At 44.9% G+C, this 16,186-nt stretch overlaps 1 protein-coding gene across 6 annotated transcripts; it reads right to left on the bottom strand.

The window, feature by feature from the left end:
* Positions 1–352: 352 nt before the first annotated feature.
* Positions 353–16,062, bottom strand: FOXM1 (forkhead box M1). Of its 6 annotated transcripts, none has more exons than XM_070407566.1 (10): positions 16,000–16,062; positions 12,304–12,887; positions 11,542–11,693; positions 9,950–10,141; positions 8,702–8,830; positions 7,759–7,803; positions 7,089–7,155; positions 6,721–6,896; positions 2,605–2,682; positions 353–2,295 (listed from the first exon to the last, which is right to left on the bottom strand). In XM_070407566.1, exons 2-10 carry the CDS (start codon positions 12,803–12,805, stop codon positions 1,270–1,272), a joined length of 2,367 nt encoding a protein of 788 aa, XP_070263667.1. In that variant the 5' UTR covers positions 12,806–12,887; positions 16,000–16,062; the 3' UTR covers positions 353–1,269. The 6 variants fall into 6 exon arrangements, with proteins under 6 accessions (XP_070263667.1, XP_070263666.1, XP_070263668.1 ...); XM_070407565.1 differs by having other exon boundaries at positions 7,089–7,158; XM_070407567.1 differs by lacking the exon at positions 7,759–7,803 and having other exon boundaries at positions 7,089–7,158.
* Positions 16,063–16,186: the final 124 nt, after the last annotated feature.

Below are 16,186 nucleotides of genomic sequence, written 5' to 3' on the forward strand. Positions count from 1 at the left end.
GCTTTCAGGCCTTGGGCTGGAGGTAAAGGTGGTCATGAGGTACCTGTAATTGGGCTCATCCTTTCCTAATGCTCTGGAAGGTGTGCCCCCAGGTATTCCTTTCCCTTAGTGGGGACTGGCTGTGCAGGACCATTATTGGGAAAAGTCATCTCTGTGATAGAAAGGCTGTGTGCCTGTGCAGGTACCGTATGGGAGGTGGTCCATGCCACAGGCCTTTGCACTCTCAAGTGCTTCTTGTTGTCTTCAGACCTTGCTTGCCCATCTTCATCATCACCCACTTCCTTTCCCAATCCCTTCTTAGCTTAGGGACCAGACGCCAACACACCACAGAGAGAAACTCTTACACCCTGGATTTTATTGAGTAGTTACAGTAGTGTTCTTGCGCTGGCTCACATGCATATGGCCAGCTGGGGCCCAGGTGGCTCTTTGCAAAGCTGCAGTGCAAGCTAAGGAAGCCAGGCAGGTCAGGACCCTTTTAGCCTCCTCAAGCCTCAGGCCAGGTTCTCATCAGTGCTAGTCTCTCTGGCATGATTAGGGGGCACTATCAGAGAAACATCACATGGGCACACAGCTGAGCACCCACACTCTGCTTCAGATGCATCCACCCCCCACTCCCAATTCAACTCTTGACACATTATGAGACAGTTTTACCAGGATTTCTTCTTGGAAACATGGGGAGGTGGGAGAGGAGAGCAGTAGAAGGGGCTCTGGCAAGCCGACCTGCTTGCCTGGGTGCCTACAGTAAAGAACCCTTGAGGCAGGCAACTTGGGCCTGGAGGAAAGCGTGGAACAGAAGCAAAGTGAAACCCCTGTCATCCTACCCACCTTCTGATAGTCTGTAGATAATGATCTAAGGAAATAAGCTTACATTTAAAATTAGAGGATAATTTGGAGCATATACACTATTTACAGGACACCCTGCAAGGAACAGGGAAGGTGAAGCTGCTGGGCACAATACAAACAGTTTGGGGAGTTCCTAATCTCCTTTCATCCTTGTTTCTGCTATGCCCACCGTTCAGCTCTCGCAGGGGGATTGAGGAATCAGATTCTCTAGGGGAGCAGAGGGTGGCACAGAGTTCAGATACCAGGGCCTCGAGGCTTGTAGAGGGCCCAGTGGTGACTATGGCACGATGTCTGCCTTGGCATAACAAGGTGGGGCTAGAGGGCGGACAGTCCCTGCTTGCTGTCCTTACTCAGGCCTTGGATGGCCCAGCCACTCCTGGATGGCCCAGAGCGGACAGCTTGAGCAGCAAGGGTAAGGTCAGGTCTCTACCGCAGCTCAGGCATGAGCTGAGCCCAGTTGATGTTGTCAGGACCCAGCAGGTCCTCCTCCAGGCCAGGGAAGCTGATGTCCAGCAGAATCTTGCTCAGGCTGTCATTCATTGTGTCCAGAACCAGGCCTTCTGTCAGGGAACGGTTGGCTGGAAGGCTGGCAACCTGTGGCTCCCCAACCATGGGGTAGTCTGGCTTGGGGACTTCCATTTCTGAGGGGGAACAGCTACTAAAGGGGTCAGAGTTGAGGTCAAAGGGCTCAGAATTGAGGAGTTCTTGGGGTGAGTCAAAGAGGGGGATACTTTTCAGTGGGGTGGTACTGAAATCTGTCAGCCCCAGGGAGTCAGGTAGGGGGCCAAAGGTACCCTCAGGGGTTCGTACTGGGCTGAAATCTAACCCTCCAATTTTGGCTGGGGGTGTAAGACTCCAGGATTCAGGGCTCAAGGGGAGGACAGATTTGCTTGGGGTAGAGGAGACGGGCAGCGTCTCCTTAATGGGTGTCTTAAAAGGTCCTCCCTCCTCCTGGGAGTAGCCAAGCTGGGAGGGCTCTGAAGGGAGAGTGAGCTCTGTGGCTGGTTTTGAAGTCCCAGGGGCCTCTGAGAAGAGCAGCTCAGGCTCATCCACACAGGGAGGTAGTAGGTGTTGTTTCCTTCGAGACCGGCTCATCTCCCTCCCCTCCCTTCGTTTAATCACCAGCATTTCAGACACACACCGGGTTGGGGACCTGAGCCCACTGTAGGACTTCTTGGACTTTGGAGTGGGCGAGTGAGGGGAGTCCTCCTCCCAGGACTGAGACAGCTCCTCTTTGACAGATGGGCACGGCGAGGGCCACTCTATCAGGGGCGGGCTCTCCACCTTGATAGGCCTCCCTAAGTGTGGCATTTCCTCCCCAGCCTGTATTTCTTCCTCCTTGATGGACTGAACTGGAAGCAGAGGAGACAGCCCTTCTCCAAGCAGGAATTTCTCCTCTTTCACTGGCCCTGCAGTGGGCAGAGGAGCGACCCCCTCATCAGCTAGCGGCACCTGAAAGGGAAGTAGGGACAAGATGAGAGGGAGCTCTTGAAGCCTTGAGATTCAACCCAGTCACCAGGAGGGACATAAGATGATGACTAAAATAAGTGACATGCTGCTACTAATCCTCTTTTTGTCTTTTTAAATTCTTAAAAACTATTAAATATGAGAATATATGATGAAGGTGGTAGCTCAATTTCAGGGGGAAAAGGTAGATCATTTAATATAGTGCTGACATAATTAGTATCTAGCTGAGAAAAAATAAAGTTGGATGCCTCTTTTATACCATATACAAAGATAAAAGAAAAATTAAAACCATACAAATCCTGAAAGAGAATCTAGGAGACTACATGTACAATCTGAGAGTGACCTTCTTAACCAAGACTGGAAACCCAGAAGCTGTAAGAGAGAAAAGAGATAAATTTGACTACATAAAAATGTAAAATCTTACTGTGGCAAGAGAAACCATAAGAAACAAACAATGGAAGTAAAAAAAAAATCTTCAGCCTAAAAGACAGAAGGTTAATATTTTAATAAAATGAATTAGCACAAATTATTAACAGAACCCTATAAAAAATAGGCAACATCCATAAATAAGCATCTCACAGTGAATAATCCCAAGTGAATAAACATAACAAGAAGGTGCTCACACTTACTAATAAGCAAAGAAAGATGAAATAATTTTATGTACATTAGATGGGCAAATATTAAAAAGATTAATAATGCCAATTGCTAGCAAAGACATAGGTCTTTCATATATTGCTAGTAGAAATGTGAATTATCACAGATTTTTTGAAAAGCAATCTAGCAATATTTAATAAAATTTAAAATACCTCTTTACTTAGCAATCTCATGTCTGGGACCCTATTCCATAGAAATAAAAGCACTAGTAAGAAAATACTTGCAAAGATATTTATTGCAATGCTGTTCATAGGAGAAAAATATTAGAATCAAAATGTTATAGCCCATAAAAGTGGAATGGTTTGAAAAATTATGACATAGCCACACCATGGAATATTATGTGACCATTAAAAGACAATGAATTATGATTCCAGTCAAGGGCATATACCTAGGTTCAGGTTCTCCAGCCCTGGTTAGGGTGCATGCAGGAGGCAACCAATCAATGTATCTCGATCACATTGATATTTCTTTCTGTCTCTCCCTCTCCCTTCCACTCTCTCTAAAAATCAATGGAAAAATATCCTAAGGTAAGGATTAACAACAATAACAAAAAAAGACAATGAAATAGAGCTGTGCCAGGTGACTTGTAATATAATCCCATTTTCAATGTTCCATGTGCTGTGTGTGTATATGTAAAATGGCTAGGAGGGTCCTGGCTGGTGTGGCTCAGTGGTTGAGCATCAAGCTATGAACCAGAAGGTCACGGTTCAATTCCTGGTCAGGGCACATGCCTGAGTTGTGGGCTTGATCCCCAGTGGGGGCATGCAGGAGAGAGCCGATCAATGATTCTCTCTCATCATTGATGTTCTATCTCTCTCTCCCTTCTCTGAAATCAATAAAAATATATTTTGAAAAATAATTAAGTAAATAAAATGGCTAGGGGAGCGCTATGTGGAGGGGAGTTAAGGGGGAAAAGTGGAGGACATTGTAATACTGTCAACAATAAAAAATGGCTATGACTATATATGTATGTCTATTATACTAAAAATAGATAAAAATATGGAAGAAAGCAGAGTAAATTGTCATTATAGGTTATTTGAGGAGCAGGGGTGATATGGGTGAAGGTGGGAGAGGGTAAGCAAAAAGAAGAAAAAGGGAAAAAGACTTCATTAAAACAAAAACAATATACATGCTACAATCATATTAAAGTACATATGTAAAATTATGTATGGTGGTACGTATCATTTTATACATATATTTTAAATAATTTTTAAATAATTTAAAAAGCAACCCAAGTCTCTAAACTCCAGAGCCCATTCTGTTTCCATCTCAGTGAAGGGGGTGGAGCCTTTTCTCTACTTTGTTACAGATGAGCTTCTGCTCACAAAAACTTTTCTGGAGGGTTAGGTCCAGACTTGGTTGCCCATCAAAATATGGTCTTAACTTACCCTCCTCTCAAACTAGACCAATGATGCTTATCAACCAGGGTCCATTTGGTAATGTCTGGGGACATTTTAATTTAATTTTTACATGGTTGGTAGGGGGGTGGTGCTCCTGGCACCTAGTGGGGAGAGACCAGGTGATGCCACTAAACATCCTTCAGTGCACAGGACAGCACTCCTACCCCCCACCCCCAGCAAAGAATTATCCAGCTCTAAATGCCAATAGTATGGAGGCTGAGAAACCCTGAGCTAGACTGACCAGTTTACTCCACTATTACTGGGTACAAACTGGCATTTCCTGACTCTATACCAGGGGTGGGCAAACTTTTTGACTCGAGGGCCACAATGGGTTCTTAAACTGGACCGGAGGGCCGGAACAAAAGCATGGATGGAGTGTTTGTGTGAACTAATATAAATTCAAAGTAAACATCATTACATAAAAGGGTACGGTCTTTTTTTTTTTTTTAGTTTTATTCATTTCAAACGGGCCGGATCTGGCCCACGGGCCGTAGTTTGCCCACGACTGCTCTATACTCTCTCCACTCTTATCTGTTTACCCAAATCCACTTCTAAGACCTACTTCTTTTGCCCGACTGGTGTGGCTCAGTGGTTGAGTGCCGACCCATGAACCAGGAGGTCACAGTTCAATTCCTGGTCAGGGCACATGCCTGGGTTGTAGGCTCAATCCCCAGTGGGGAGCTTGCAGGAGGTAGCCAATTGATGATTCTGTCTCATCATTGATGTTTCTGACTCTCTTTCCCTCTCCTTCCCTCTCTCTATGAAATCAATAAAAACAAATTTTTTTAATGAAAAAGATTTTTCTTTTTTGAAAATTTGAAAATTCTTCTTTAACCACCCAGCCCATCTATCTATCTATATCAGTGGTTCTCAACCTTGGCTGCACATTAGAATCACCTGGGAATCTTTTTAAAATCCTAATTTCTGGGCCTCATCCCCCAGAAATTCTGTTTGTTAGTAATGTTGTGGCCCCACCCCATAACAAAGAAACAGAATTTCCAGAGGATGAGGCCCAGAAATCAGGATTTTAAAAAGATTCCCAGGTGATTCTAATGTGCAGCCAAGGTTGAGAACCACTGATCTATATAAAAGGCTAATATGCTAAGTGTCCTTCCCTCCGTCTGAGTAATGACATCAAGTAGCAACACCTGGCTTCCTCTCCCTAGTGACGACTAGCCTCCTTGCAGTTTCTTCAGCCCAGGAATACCACTTGCGTATAGCCAGATGGAAACACTTTACACTGTAACCAAATGTCTGTGAAGCATTTTCCATGCCTCATCTCATTTGATCCTCACAGAAGTCCTGGAGTAGGTAGATAGGAGACTCGGTGGAATCCTCTTTTCTTTTAATTAGCCAGAAAATGGAGATTTAGAAAGCTTAGAAACCTGACCCGACTTAAAAAAAGTAAGAAATGGTGGAACTTGAAAATGACTTCAGGTTTTCTCACTGCGCAGAATATAGTCAAACACTGCTGCAGTTAAATATTTTACCCTTTGCCAAAACCGGTTTGGCTCAGTGGATAGAGCGCCGGCCTGCGGACTGAAAGGTCCCAGGTTCGATTCCGGTCAGGGCATGTACCTTGGTTGCGGGCACATCCCCAGTAGGAGATGTGCAGGAGGCAGCTGATCGATGTTTCTCTCTCATCGATGTTTCTAACTCTCTATCTCTCTCCCTTCCTCTCTGTAAAAAAAAATAAATAAAATATATATATATAAAAAAAAAAAAGAAATTAAAAAAAATATATATATTTTACCCTTTGTTCTCCCTGTGTGATCTACAATAATAATCTGCATCGTGTTGATATTTACTGCTGTGTTGCTGACAATTACCTCAAAGAGGAGTTGGGGTGCTTCACTGGGCTGGAAAAAGTTTAGCTAAATCAGAAAGCAGGTCTAATTAAGCAAGTTTGTTCTCTATCTATAAAAGGCTAAGTTAACTCGCGCATGTGTGATACATAAAAAGCTCTTGCTGGCACCAATTGCATGCGTGTGTTTTCATCTGTCGTTGCTGATAGTGAATTTGGTTGACACTTCTATTATAGAGAAAGGGCGAATAGCGATATTAAAATATTTCTTCTAGTTAATTTCCTTTCAATGTGCATGAATTCGTGCACTGGGCCACTAGTGTATCATAACGACCTTGTCCCAATTCTTACACACTCATCAGGTATTTTGGACCTTCTGACAACACTGACATTGTAGTCAAATTCCTTTTTAGCTTTTATATGTTATTAAATTTTCCATTGTTTTACCTACCCAACTTAATTTATAAGCTATTCAAGGAACACTCAGTAGAGTGCAGTTGCAAATGTAGGTCCAATGCACATAATCCTCAGAGGAAAACAGAAGCCACTCACCTTGGGGGCAATACGGACTCGTTTGCTGTGGCGGGCAAGCTCTGAGCTCATGAGTGAAGCTGCCAGGGGCAATGGCACCTTTACCGAGGGCTGTAACACCAGTGGCTGGTTTACTGGGAACCGAATGGGTACCAGGTATGAGCTGACCCGGGGTAGCAATGGCTTCATCTTCCGCCCTGGGAGGAAATAGGAGAGTTAAGGGGTATGGGTCCAGAGACACACCCTTCTCAATCCCAGGAGCTGTGCTCAGATCCCTTTGAGCTAGGCACAGATCCCTTTGAGCGAGGCACAGAATCCCAGAGTCTGATCCCCTAAAAATATGCCCCCAGAACAAGGATTAGGTCTGAAGCCCACTCTCCCATACTAACGTGCGCCCAGTGGGAGTGCAGTTTTGATGGTCACATTCCGGCGGAGCTCAGGATTGGGTCGTTTCTGCTGCTGTGTGTGGCAGATAGGAAGAGAGAGAAACCTGGGTTAATAAGGCAGGGGAGGAGGCAGGAGAACCTACCAGCTGCTCTGGTACTATGCACTGAGCTAACCAACAGCCCAGAAAACAAAGCTGCTCTGGGAGGATGCAGGTGAGCAATGCCACCAAGCCTGGTTAATGGGAAAGGTGGGCAGCACACAGGTTTATGGTGACAGGTCCTAGCACCTCATCCATGTGTCCTCACCACCCCCAGGGGATGCTAAGGCATGTAGTTCTAAGAGTGACAAAGAAAAGCCAGGATGAAAGTGAGAGAAAACATTGCTTCCTGCCAGACCTATGCCATGCACTGTGGTTGCTGTCTTGCACCAAGCCCATGGCATGTCCTCCTGCCACGCCCGCTCTGCTCAGTGCACCTTCATGGTCGCCCATGTGAGGGGAAGGAGAAGTGGGCCCTCCTCTGGGGAGATGAGGTGACAGTCACACATTTCCTCACTCCAGAAGCTTGGTGCTCTGTACTTAGGGCTGGCAGTCTTGTCCCTGTCCGCTAAAGCCATGCTAAGCAGTGAAAGGAAAATAAGGCCGAACCCCGAGCCAGAGGGAAAGAATCTTACTGATTCCAAGTGCTCGGGTGATTGTGGAGACCCTGGGTCCAGTGGCTGTGGTGGGCAGGCATTGTGGGAGAGAAATGAGATGAAGTTACCACCAGCATGGTCAATCAATCTGACCACATTGGGAAAAACACCTATTCCTGCCTGATGCTGAGGGCCACCCTGGTCAACTGTCCCTCCCAACAGAATGGTTATGGGCGCTCTGAAATCCCAAAACAATCACTTCTAAAGAGTTGTTCAGTTGGCTCGGTTTCTGGTCTCCAGCCTAAAGAAGGGCTTTTAAAAAACAAGGTTTCTTAGACTTTTTCTGTAAGAATCACCTGAGAAGCTTGTTAAAAAAACATATTTCTGGGCCCATCCTAGACCCACTGAATCAGAAGCCCCAAGAAAGGGGCTTGGGAAGTTGTGTGGGTTTTTTTAAAATAAATTTTTATTGATTTCAGAGAGGAAGGGAGAGGGAGAGACATAGAAACATCAATGATGAGAGGGAATCATTGATTGGCTGCCTCCTGCACACCCCCTACTGTGGATCAAGCACACAACCAGGGCATGTGCCCTTGACAGGAATTGAACCTGGGACCCTTAAGTCCGCAGGCCCATGCTCTCTATCCACTGAGCCAAACGTGCTAGGATGGGCAGTTGTTTTTTAATAAGCATCCCAGGCAGTTCTTATCCACAGGGCAGTTAGGGAAATGCTATTCTGGGAAGTCCTCTTATGTGGATCCAAGTAGTCCTCTCTATGGCCTGGTCTAGTACTAAAGTGGGTCATTTGGTATTTGTCAACTGTACTTAATTAATTGAGTTTTATACAAATCACCTATGGGCCAGCTAGCATCTAACTCTCCCCAGATCAGATAAGATCATGACAAGGACCACTGGTTTCTTTTTGAGATGGATATTACAACCTCCAACTCTGGCCCCATTTAGAAGAAACCAGGACACTCACCTTAAACACCTGGTCCAAGGTCAAGTAACGATTGGCACTGGGGTGAATGGTCCAGAAGGAGACCTTGCCATTGGCAGACGTCTCTCGAACAAACATGTCATGAAGAGAAAGGTTATGGCGAATGGAATTCTGAAAGAAGAGACAACCGGTTATCAGCTATTTTAGCTACAGAAACATCACCCTTGATGTTTCCTAAGGGAATATGAGCCTCAGGCCTCACCCACTGTACCCAGCACAGACTTTGTCGAGTGTCCAATTCTATCCCTACCTCCACACTGCAGAGTCGTCCACCTCAGCCATAAACCCATCTATCCTACGGGGATAAAGGCGATACCATTTCTTAGGTTTGTGTTAAAGAAAAGACCTGGATAGCTGTCAAGAGCTAGAAAAGAGGAATGAGACTTTGAAGCAATAATCAATAGCAATTTAGGAGAGTAAAGAAATAAGAAACTTGGGCCCTAGCTAGTTTGGCTCAGTGTATAGAGCGTTGGCCTGCAGACTAAAGGGTTCCAGGTTCGATTCCTGTCAAGGGCACATGCCCAGGTTGTGTGCTTAATCCCTAGTAGGGGGCATGCAGGAGGCAGCCAATCAATGATTCTCTCTCATCATTGATGTTTCTATCTCTCCTTCTCCCTTTCTCTCTGAAATCAATAAAAATATATTTTTTAAAAAAAGAACGAAATAAGAAACTTGGAAATTTAGTTGAGGTAAGAATGTGAAGTTAAAAGTTCTACTGTGGGGAGAACAAAACAAAAAACTTTGGCTTGAAGCTGAGTATGTCAAAGGACCTGATTTGTGGCTCTGACATTGTAGTGTGACCTAGTGACTCCCAGGCATCTGTTTTCCCATGAATAAAATGAAAAAAAATCCCTGCCTTCTAGAAATATTATGTGACATTAGAGGAGGTGAATCATGAGCCTCACAGATAGCACTGTTTTTAAAAGATCTTTTCAGAAAGCTACTTAGTCACTCCAGCTGCTGTTCAATGTAGCATAAAACTGGGCTCAGTGCTACATGGAAGAGTCCTGGTAAACCTTAGGTAGTGACAGGTAAAGTGGCTGCAGAGTTCTTATTGATGATTTTGCCTGGATTCAGCAGGATCAAGTAATAATCCAAAAGATACAACTGGTTATAGTTCTGGCATCCTTAATATTCTCTCAGAGCACCAGACATCAAGTGTTGGACATCTGTGTAGACAAACTGTCAGACCAGAGTGACCTCCATGTGGGTTGTTATGGAACACAGTACCTTCCAGCCTGGCTTTGCCATATGCTTAAAATAGGGGAAGTGGTCCTCGATCCACGTGTAGATGTCTTTCAAGGTCATGCGCTTCCTCTCGGTACTGTTGATGGCGAATTGTATCATGGCCATGTAAGAGTATGGCGGCCGCTCAGACACAGAGTCCTGCCAGGATGTTGATCCTCCTGGAAGCTCCTCAACCTGAGGGTTATGAGAAACCAGAGGGAGAGAGAAAAGGGAATGACATGGAAGAGTTCATAAGACCTCCTCCCAGCCCCCCTTGAATAACATTCCCTAGAGAAACCTCTTATCCCACAAAAATCACACTAGGAACAAACTCACCCCAGACCACTATTCCACAGAATAAAAGTTTAGAATTAGAAAGGATCTTAGAGATGATCCAACCCAGTCCAACAATGTAGAACCACTTCTCTGTCTTTGTTAATTTTGTTGAAGATATTTCCCAATAATCAGTGTCCAGTTTTTGGTAGTTGAAATCTCCCAGGAAAGTTTGGGTATATGTTATGATTTATAAAACATTAATTTTATACAAAATCACACCCATATGGAGCCTTGGCTGGGTAGCTCAGTTGGTTAGAGCATCATTCCAATATGCCAAGGTTGCAGGTTCAATCTCTGGTCAGGGCACATACAAGAAGCAATCAATGAATGCATAAATAAGTGGACAACAAATCGATGTTTCTCTCTCTCTCTAAATCAATTAAAAAAAACCCCCACCACACCCATTTTTCAGACCTGGGGCCCATGAGACCTAGGTCTTACTCTAATTCCTTCTCCTGATGTGATGTGAATAAATCCGTCTCCTTTCAATGTTTGCGTGAGAGAAATATTTCTGAGTACAGGACAGAAAAATGTCTACAAAGTGTAAATTTGACTAAGTCTTAGGCAAGGGTCTGATTATTCACATTTCAAAATATTAAGCTTTAAAAAATATTGAGTTTTATTATATTTGTAAGTTTATATTTATTTGATACGTTTATCTAAATAATTTCATAAAGTATATAAGTTATAAGTGAACAGCTCAATTTTTACTTATGTACATATCCATGCAAATTTTCACTTTTAAAGGTTGTGGCATGAATGATTAAAAGGGATATACAACAGAATCCAGGTGTGTGGCAACTGTGAAAAAAACAACCCCAGCCACACAAGTAGGTCAAATCAATTTTGATTGCTGGGGAAATATTTAAAATTATCATCTAACTCACTTTATTTTCTAGTAATATATAAGAAAACTATCTGGTTAAGAATGCTATATTTCTTTCATACTGTTGGGTTGCTTCTTTAAAGTTTGGCTTTCCAAACTAAGACCTTTTTATCATTTCCTGAATACCTTAGGGCGGAGTACTAAACTCAGTGCTGACAGAATACGCTGAGCCAGAGGAATCTGCCCTCAAGGAAATTCTGCAGATGGGAGAGAAAGATCCCAAGCAGAAAGGTAGCTCAAAGGTTAAACAGAATTGCACTAAGTGAACGCTAATACCAGAACTTGGAAATTCTGCTGCATAGGCCACTTGGTCCATTTCCCTTCTTAGAAGTTCCCTGCTTGGCTCTCATGTCCCTAGTGAGTGACAGTTCACCTTAACCTGACTCGGCTCCAAGTGCTGATTTTCCTTTCCTTCCATCTCTTGCTTGATGCTGCAGGAGCCCAGGCCATCAGAACTCATCTTTCCAAGCCACTGGATGTTGGTCAAGCTGGTGTTAAGAGTGCAGCCTGCTGCCTCACTGCCAGCTAGAGGGGAAATAATTCAAGATGTCACTTAGCTGCCTGATCTGATGCCCAGCAGATCCATCAAAATTGGTGGTTAGGGATCACCTCTCCAAGAGCTCTATCCTTAGGGTCAAGGGAATGAATACATGCTGAATCTACTGTGGCACTCAGGAACTCCACCCCATTATGGATCTCAGGAGAAATTCAGGAGCATAGTTTCAAGTTGCATTTCAATGTGGGCCACACTGAGCCTTAGAGATCCGTCAAGGCAACCTTATAAAAGAGTTTATAAGTATCTGCACAGAGAAAACCACTTTTCCTCCTCATGCTTCAGTTTTCTCCTTTATTAAGATAGATAAAGATCCCTACTTCTTTATACAGTCAATGGGAGAGATAAACAAAAACAATAAAGAAATCCTTTTCCAATATAAAGAAGGCAATTAGAAGTGCTAAATGATCATTACAACCCTTTGGACAGTGCCCAAAGGATCTGGGTGAAGGTTTCAGAATGACTTTTCCCTGGGTCAGGCTACATGCTACCTGTTGTAGGCATCAACATGACTGACTGCAGTCCTTGCCACCAAAAGGGAAAGGCTGAGCTCCTCACCCCTTTGCCTTGCAGACCACATACCACAGTTCTCCCATCTCTGCCCGAGAAGGGCTCCAGGTAGTCTAGGAAGATTCCCATCGGTAGCTGCAGGTTTTGGTCCTGGGGTCTTGGTGATCTCTTCTGTCCTCTTGGTATCATTGCTGGTTTGGGCTTGAGGTTGGGGTTCTGGAGGGTGAGTGGGGGCTCCCCCACAGCTAATGAGGATGAATTTGTTGGGCCCATTGCTGCCACTCTCCTTTCCTTTGGCGGTCAATGCTGTGATGATGCTCTGGATATTGGCATTGTTGGGGATGGCCACCACTTGGGTGTTGGGCATAGTGGGGTGGTTAATAATCTTGATCCCAACCGGAAACTTGCAAGAGGTGGACTCTGCCACCTCATTGGAGGCCTGCGTTTGATCAGGCTCTTGTTGGGCAGGGGGCTGTTTAGGCTCCTCCTCTGATGTTTCACCTGGGGCATTTTGAACAGGTAAGGGCAGCCTCCGTCTTTTGAGAATCAGTGGCCGATGGGGGCTGGTTTTCATTATGAATCTATGTTTTCATTCTCCATTGAGAATCACAAGAATGGACCTTGGAAAGTGCAAGGAGCAGCAGGAAGTCAGAAATCTGTGAGGATGAGAAGGTTTTGTTAGAGCAGTGGTTCTCAACCTTCCTAATGCCATGACCCTTTAATACAGTCCCTCATGTTGTGGTGACCCCCAATTGCATTGTTACAAATTGAACATAATTAAAGTATAGTGATTAATCACAAAACAATATGTAATTATATATGTGTTTTCTGATGGTCTTAGGCGACCCCTGTGAAAGGGTCGTTCGACACCCAAAAGGGTCGCGACCCACAGGTTGAGAACCGCTGTATTAGAGAGAGGTGTTCCTCTTCCTATGACCAGGAGCGTGAGCCCAAAGGCCCAAGTGAACACTCCCTGGGCCTTTGTTAAGATCTCAGACAATAAGGAAATGAATTCCACTGACAAAAGAAAGCTAAAACAGAAGCAAACAGAAGCAATTTTAATGGGAAAAGTGGGGTTGAGTTGAACTTAAGTCAATGCAGCCAAAGGTCTTTTGGAAGCTTGAGAATGTTTGGCTGTAGAAATAAGTGGGGCATGTACAAAAATGTAGAAATGACCAGTATTGCCTACTAGAATTCAGATTGCTTGCAGTGATTGTAGGGACAGGAATACTGGGAAGGTGGAGTCCAAAACTCTGATCCCAAAATCCATTCTAGGATAGAGCCTTTATATTTTTATAACATCGTAGTTTATAAATAAGAGGGTCAGTGCCAATAGATTCAAGAGAGAAAGGCAGATTGTACCATTGCACTATTTCCATATCACTGAAGAAACATCTCCAGTTCACAAGACCTCAGATAAAAGGGGAGCGCTCTCCCTGCCAGGAGCATGCCAGAGTCTTTCCCTTCCCCCACAGGTAAGCATCCCCTAAATTCTAAGAGATCACACTAGACTTGCAACCAGGGAGCAATGAGCCCTAGCAGCTGGTCCTAGGCAAACCCCTTGAACCTGTCCCCAAGGCCCCCTTTTCTCCGACTTATTAATGAGTCAAAGCACCTAGTCTCTCTCCTATTGCTTCTTCTATCCTAGGCCCTTCCTTGTTTCACTCTCCTCAGCTTTAATAAACGTCCTCTAAAAAAAAGAGGGAAGTCACAGGCATGAGTCTACAGGAACTGAGTAGGGCTGTTGGGGACAGGACATTGTGGACGTCACTCATTCATACGGTCATCAGGCGTAGGAGCCAACTTAATGGCACATAACACACATTCAGCAAATTAAAATGATTCATGCATCTCAAAAACATAAAAATAAAAGACCTTAGATAAAAGGAAAGCTGCTCACTTCAAGGCTCATGGTAACATTGAGCAGACTGTGCACTGCATAGCAAGAAGGGGTACCATTCATTTCATAGGCTAGTATGCTTGCACTGATTTTCAAAAAGTACATTTTGCCCTGGCCAGTGTGGTTGGAGTGTCAGCCTATGCACCAGCAGGAACTTGGGTTCAATTCCTGGTCAGGGTATATATCCAGGTTGCGGGTTTGATCTTCGGTTGGAGTGTGTACAGAAGGCAACCTATCCATGTTTCTCACATTGATGCTTCTCTCTCTCTTTCTCTCCTTCTCTAAAAATCAATAAAAACATATCATCCAGTGAGGATTTAAAAAAACAACCTGCCCAGCCGGTGTGGTTCAGTGGTTGAGTGTCGACCTATGAACTAAGAGGTCATGATTCGATTCCTGGTCAGGGCACAAGCCCAGGTTGTGAGTTCGATTTCCAGTGTGGGGTGTGCAGGAGGCAGCCGATCAATGGTTCTCTCTCATCATTGATGTTTCGATATCTCTTTCCCTCTCCTTTCCTCTTTGAAATAAAAAAAATATATATATATATATATATTTTAAATATATTTCATTGATTTTCTACAGAGAGGAAAGGAGAGAGATAGAGAGCCAGAAACATCGATGAGAGAGAAACATCGATCAGCTGCCTCCTGCACATCTACTGGGGATGTGCCCACAACCCAGGCACATGCCCCCGACCGGAATCGAACCCGGGACGCCTCAGTCTGCAGGCCGACGCTCTATCCACTGAGCCAAACCGGCTCAAGCAAAGAAAATATATTTTTAAAAAGTACATTTTTCTTTCACAATTTGCAAAATATTTATATAGTGACATTCTAGTACTTGCAGGTGCTTATTCACATTTTAACTTTCTAAGCATGTTACTGTGTTAATTTCTTTTCCAGACCAAGACTATAGTCCACATTTACTAAAATGTGCTGCCATCAATATAAGGTAATTTTGTAATGTTAAAAAAATAGTTTTATCTGTTAAAAAATTGTGCTTTGCTGATTTTAATAGATATATAGAATACTCTACCATTATGTAAAATTGTGCAATCTTATTTAGAGGTACTTTGACAAAGGAATGGGCTGTCTCTTTTATAGGACCTCTGATATGGCCCTAAAAATGATCATCACATTCATGACATTTGCCATCTGCCCTTTCCACTTTTCCTCCTACCTTTCCTTTATTTCTGGGTTTCCTCTACCTTCAAATCTCAGTTTTACTTCTACCTCGTATCTCAAGCCTCTCTCCCTCCCCCATCAATCAGTAGATATTATCCCCCCCCACCCCCCCACCCCCAAAAAAAAGATACCTCCTAAGGCTTAATTTTCCCTTCTACTCTGACCAGCCTCTTCCTATCTTGTCAACACTTTATCTAGCCCAGGAGCTTTCCAGAGTGACTCCTCTGACCCCACCCCCATATTGACCAGGGAAACCTTGCAGGGTTCTCAAGAACTAAGAGAAGGGTCCTTTAAGAGGCGAGAGTGGAAGCAGTGTGGTATAATGGGGAGAGCACCTGGAAGCAGGTTTGTCTTTGACTTAATGCACAATCGGCTCAATCTTCACCCCAGCCACAGTCTGCCTAGGAAAGGGGGCCACCAGAGCCCTTCCAGGGCTGCGGGCGGGGTGCAGAGGTCACACTTCCAGGAAGGCCGAGGGGTGCTTTGAGAAAAAAATGAGGTCAGGACAGGGGGTTGGATGCAGAAAAAAATGTGCACTCTCGCTCAGACCTCCTTCCTGAGCGGCCCCAAACCTCCACTCCTGTCCCACGCCCTGCTGCTAGACCCCCTGACCGCGGCCCCCGACCCCGCTCCCCGCGGGCGCCCCAACCCGGCTTTAGCCTCCATTCCTCGGCTCCCGCTCACCTCCCGACTGCAGTCGCCGTCTCCGCTGGGCTGAGGCTCCTAGGGCGGGCTCCGGGCACCTCCAGCCCGGGGGCCGAGCCAGGGCGCCGGGCAGGGACTCGCGCCAGGCCCGCCGGATCCCCGGCGGTGCGGGAGGGGTGGGGAATCCCAGGGGATCCCGGGAGGGGAGGGGGTCCCGGGCCAGGGG

The sequence above is a fragment of the Myotis yumanensis genome, unplaced genomic scaffold, assembly GCF_028538775.1.
Source record: "Myotis yumanensis isolate MYYU_CA2020_CCGP unplaced genomic scaffold, mMyoYum1.0.hap1 SCAF_3, whole genome shotgun sequence".
Classification (NCBI taxonomy): domain Eukaryota; kingdom Metazoa; phylum Chordata; class Mammalia; order Chiroptera; family Vespertilionidae; genus Myotis; species Myotis yumanensis.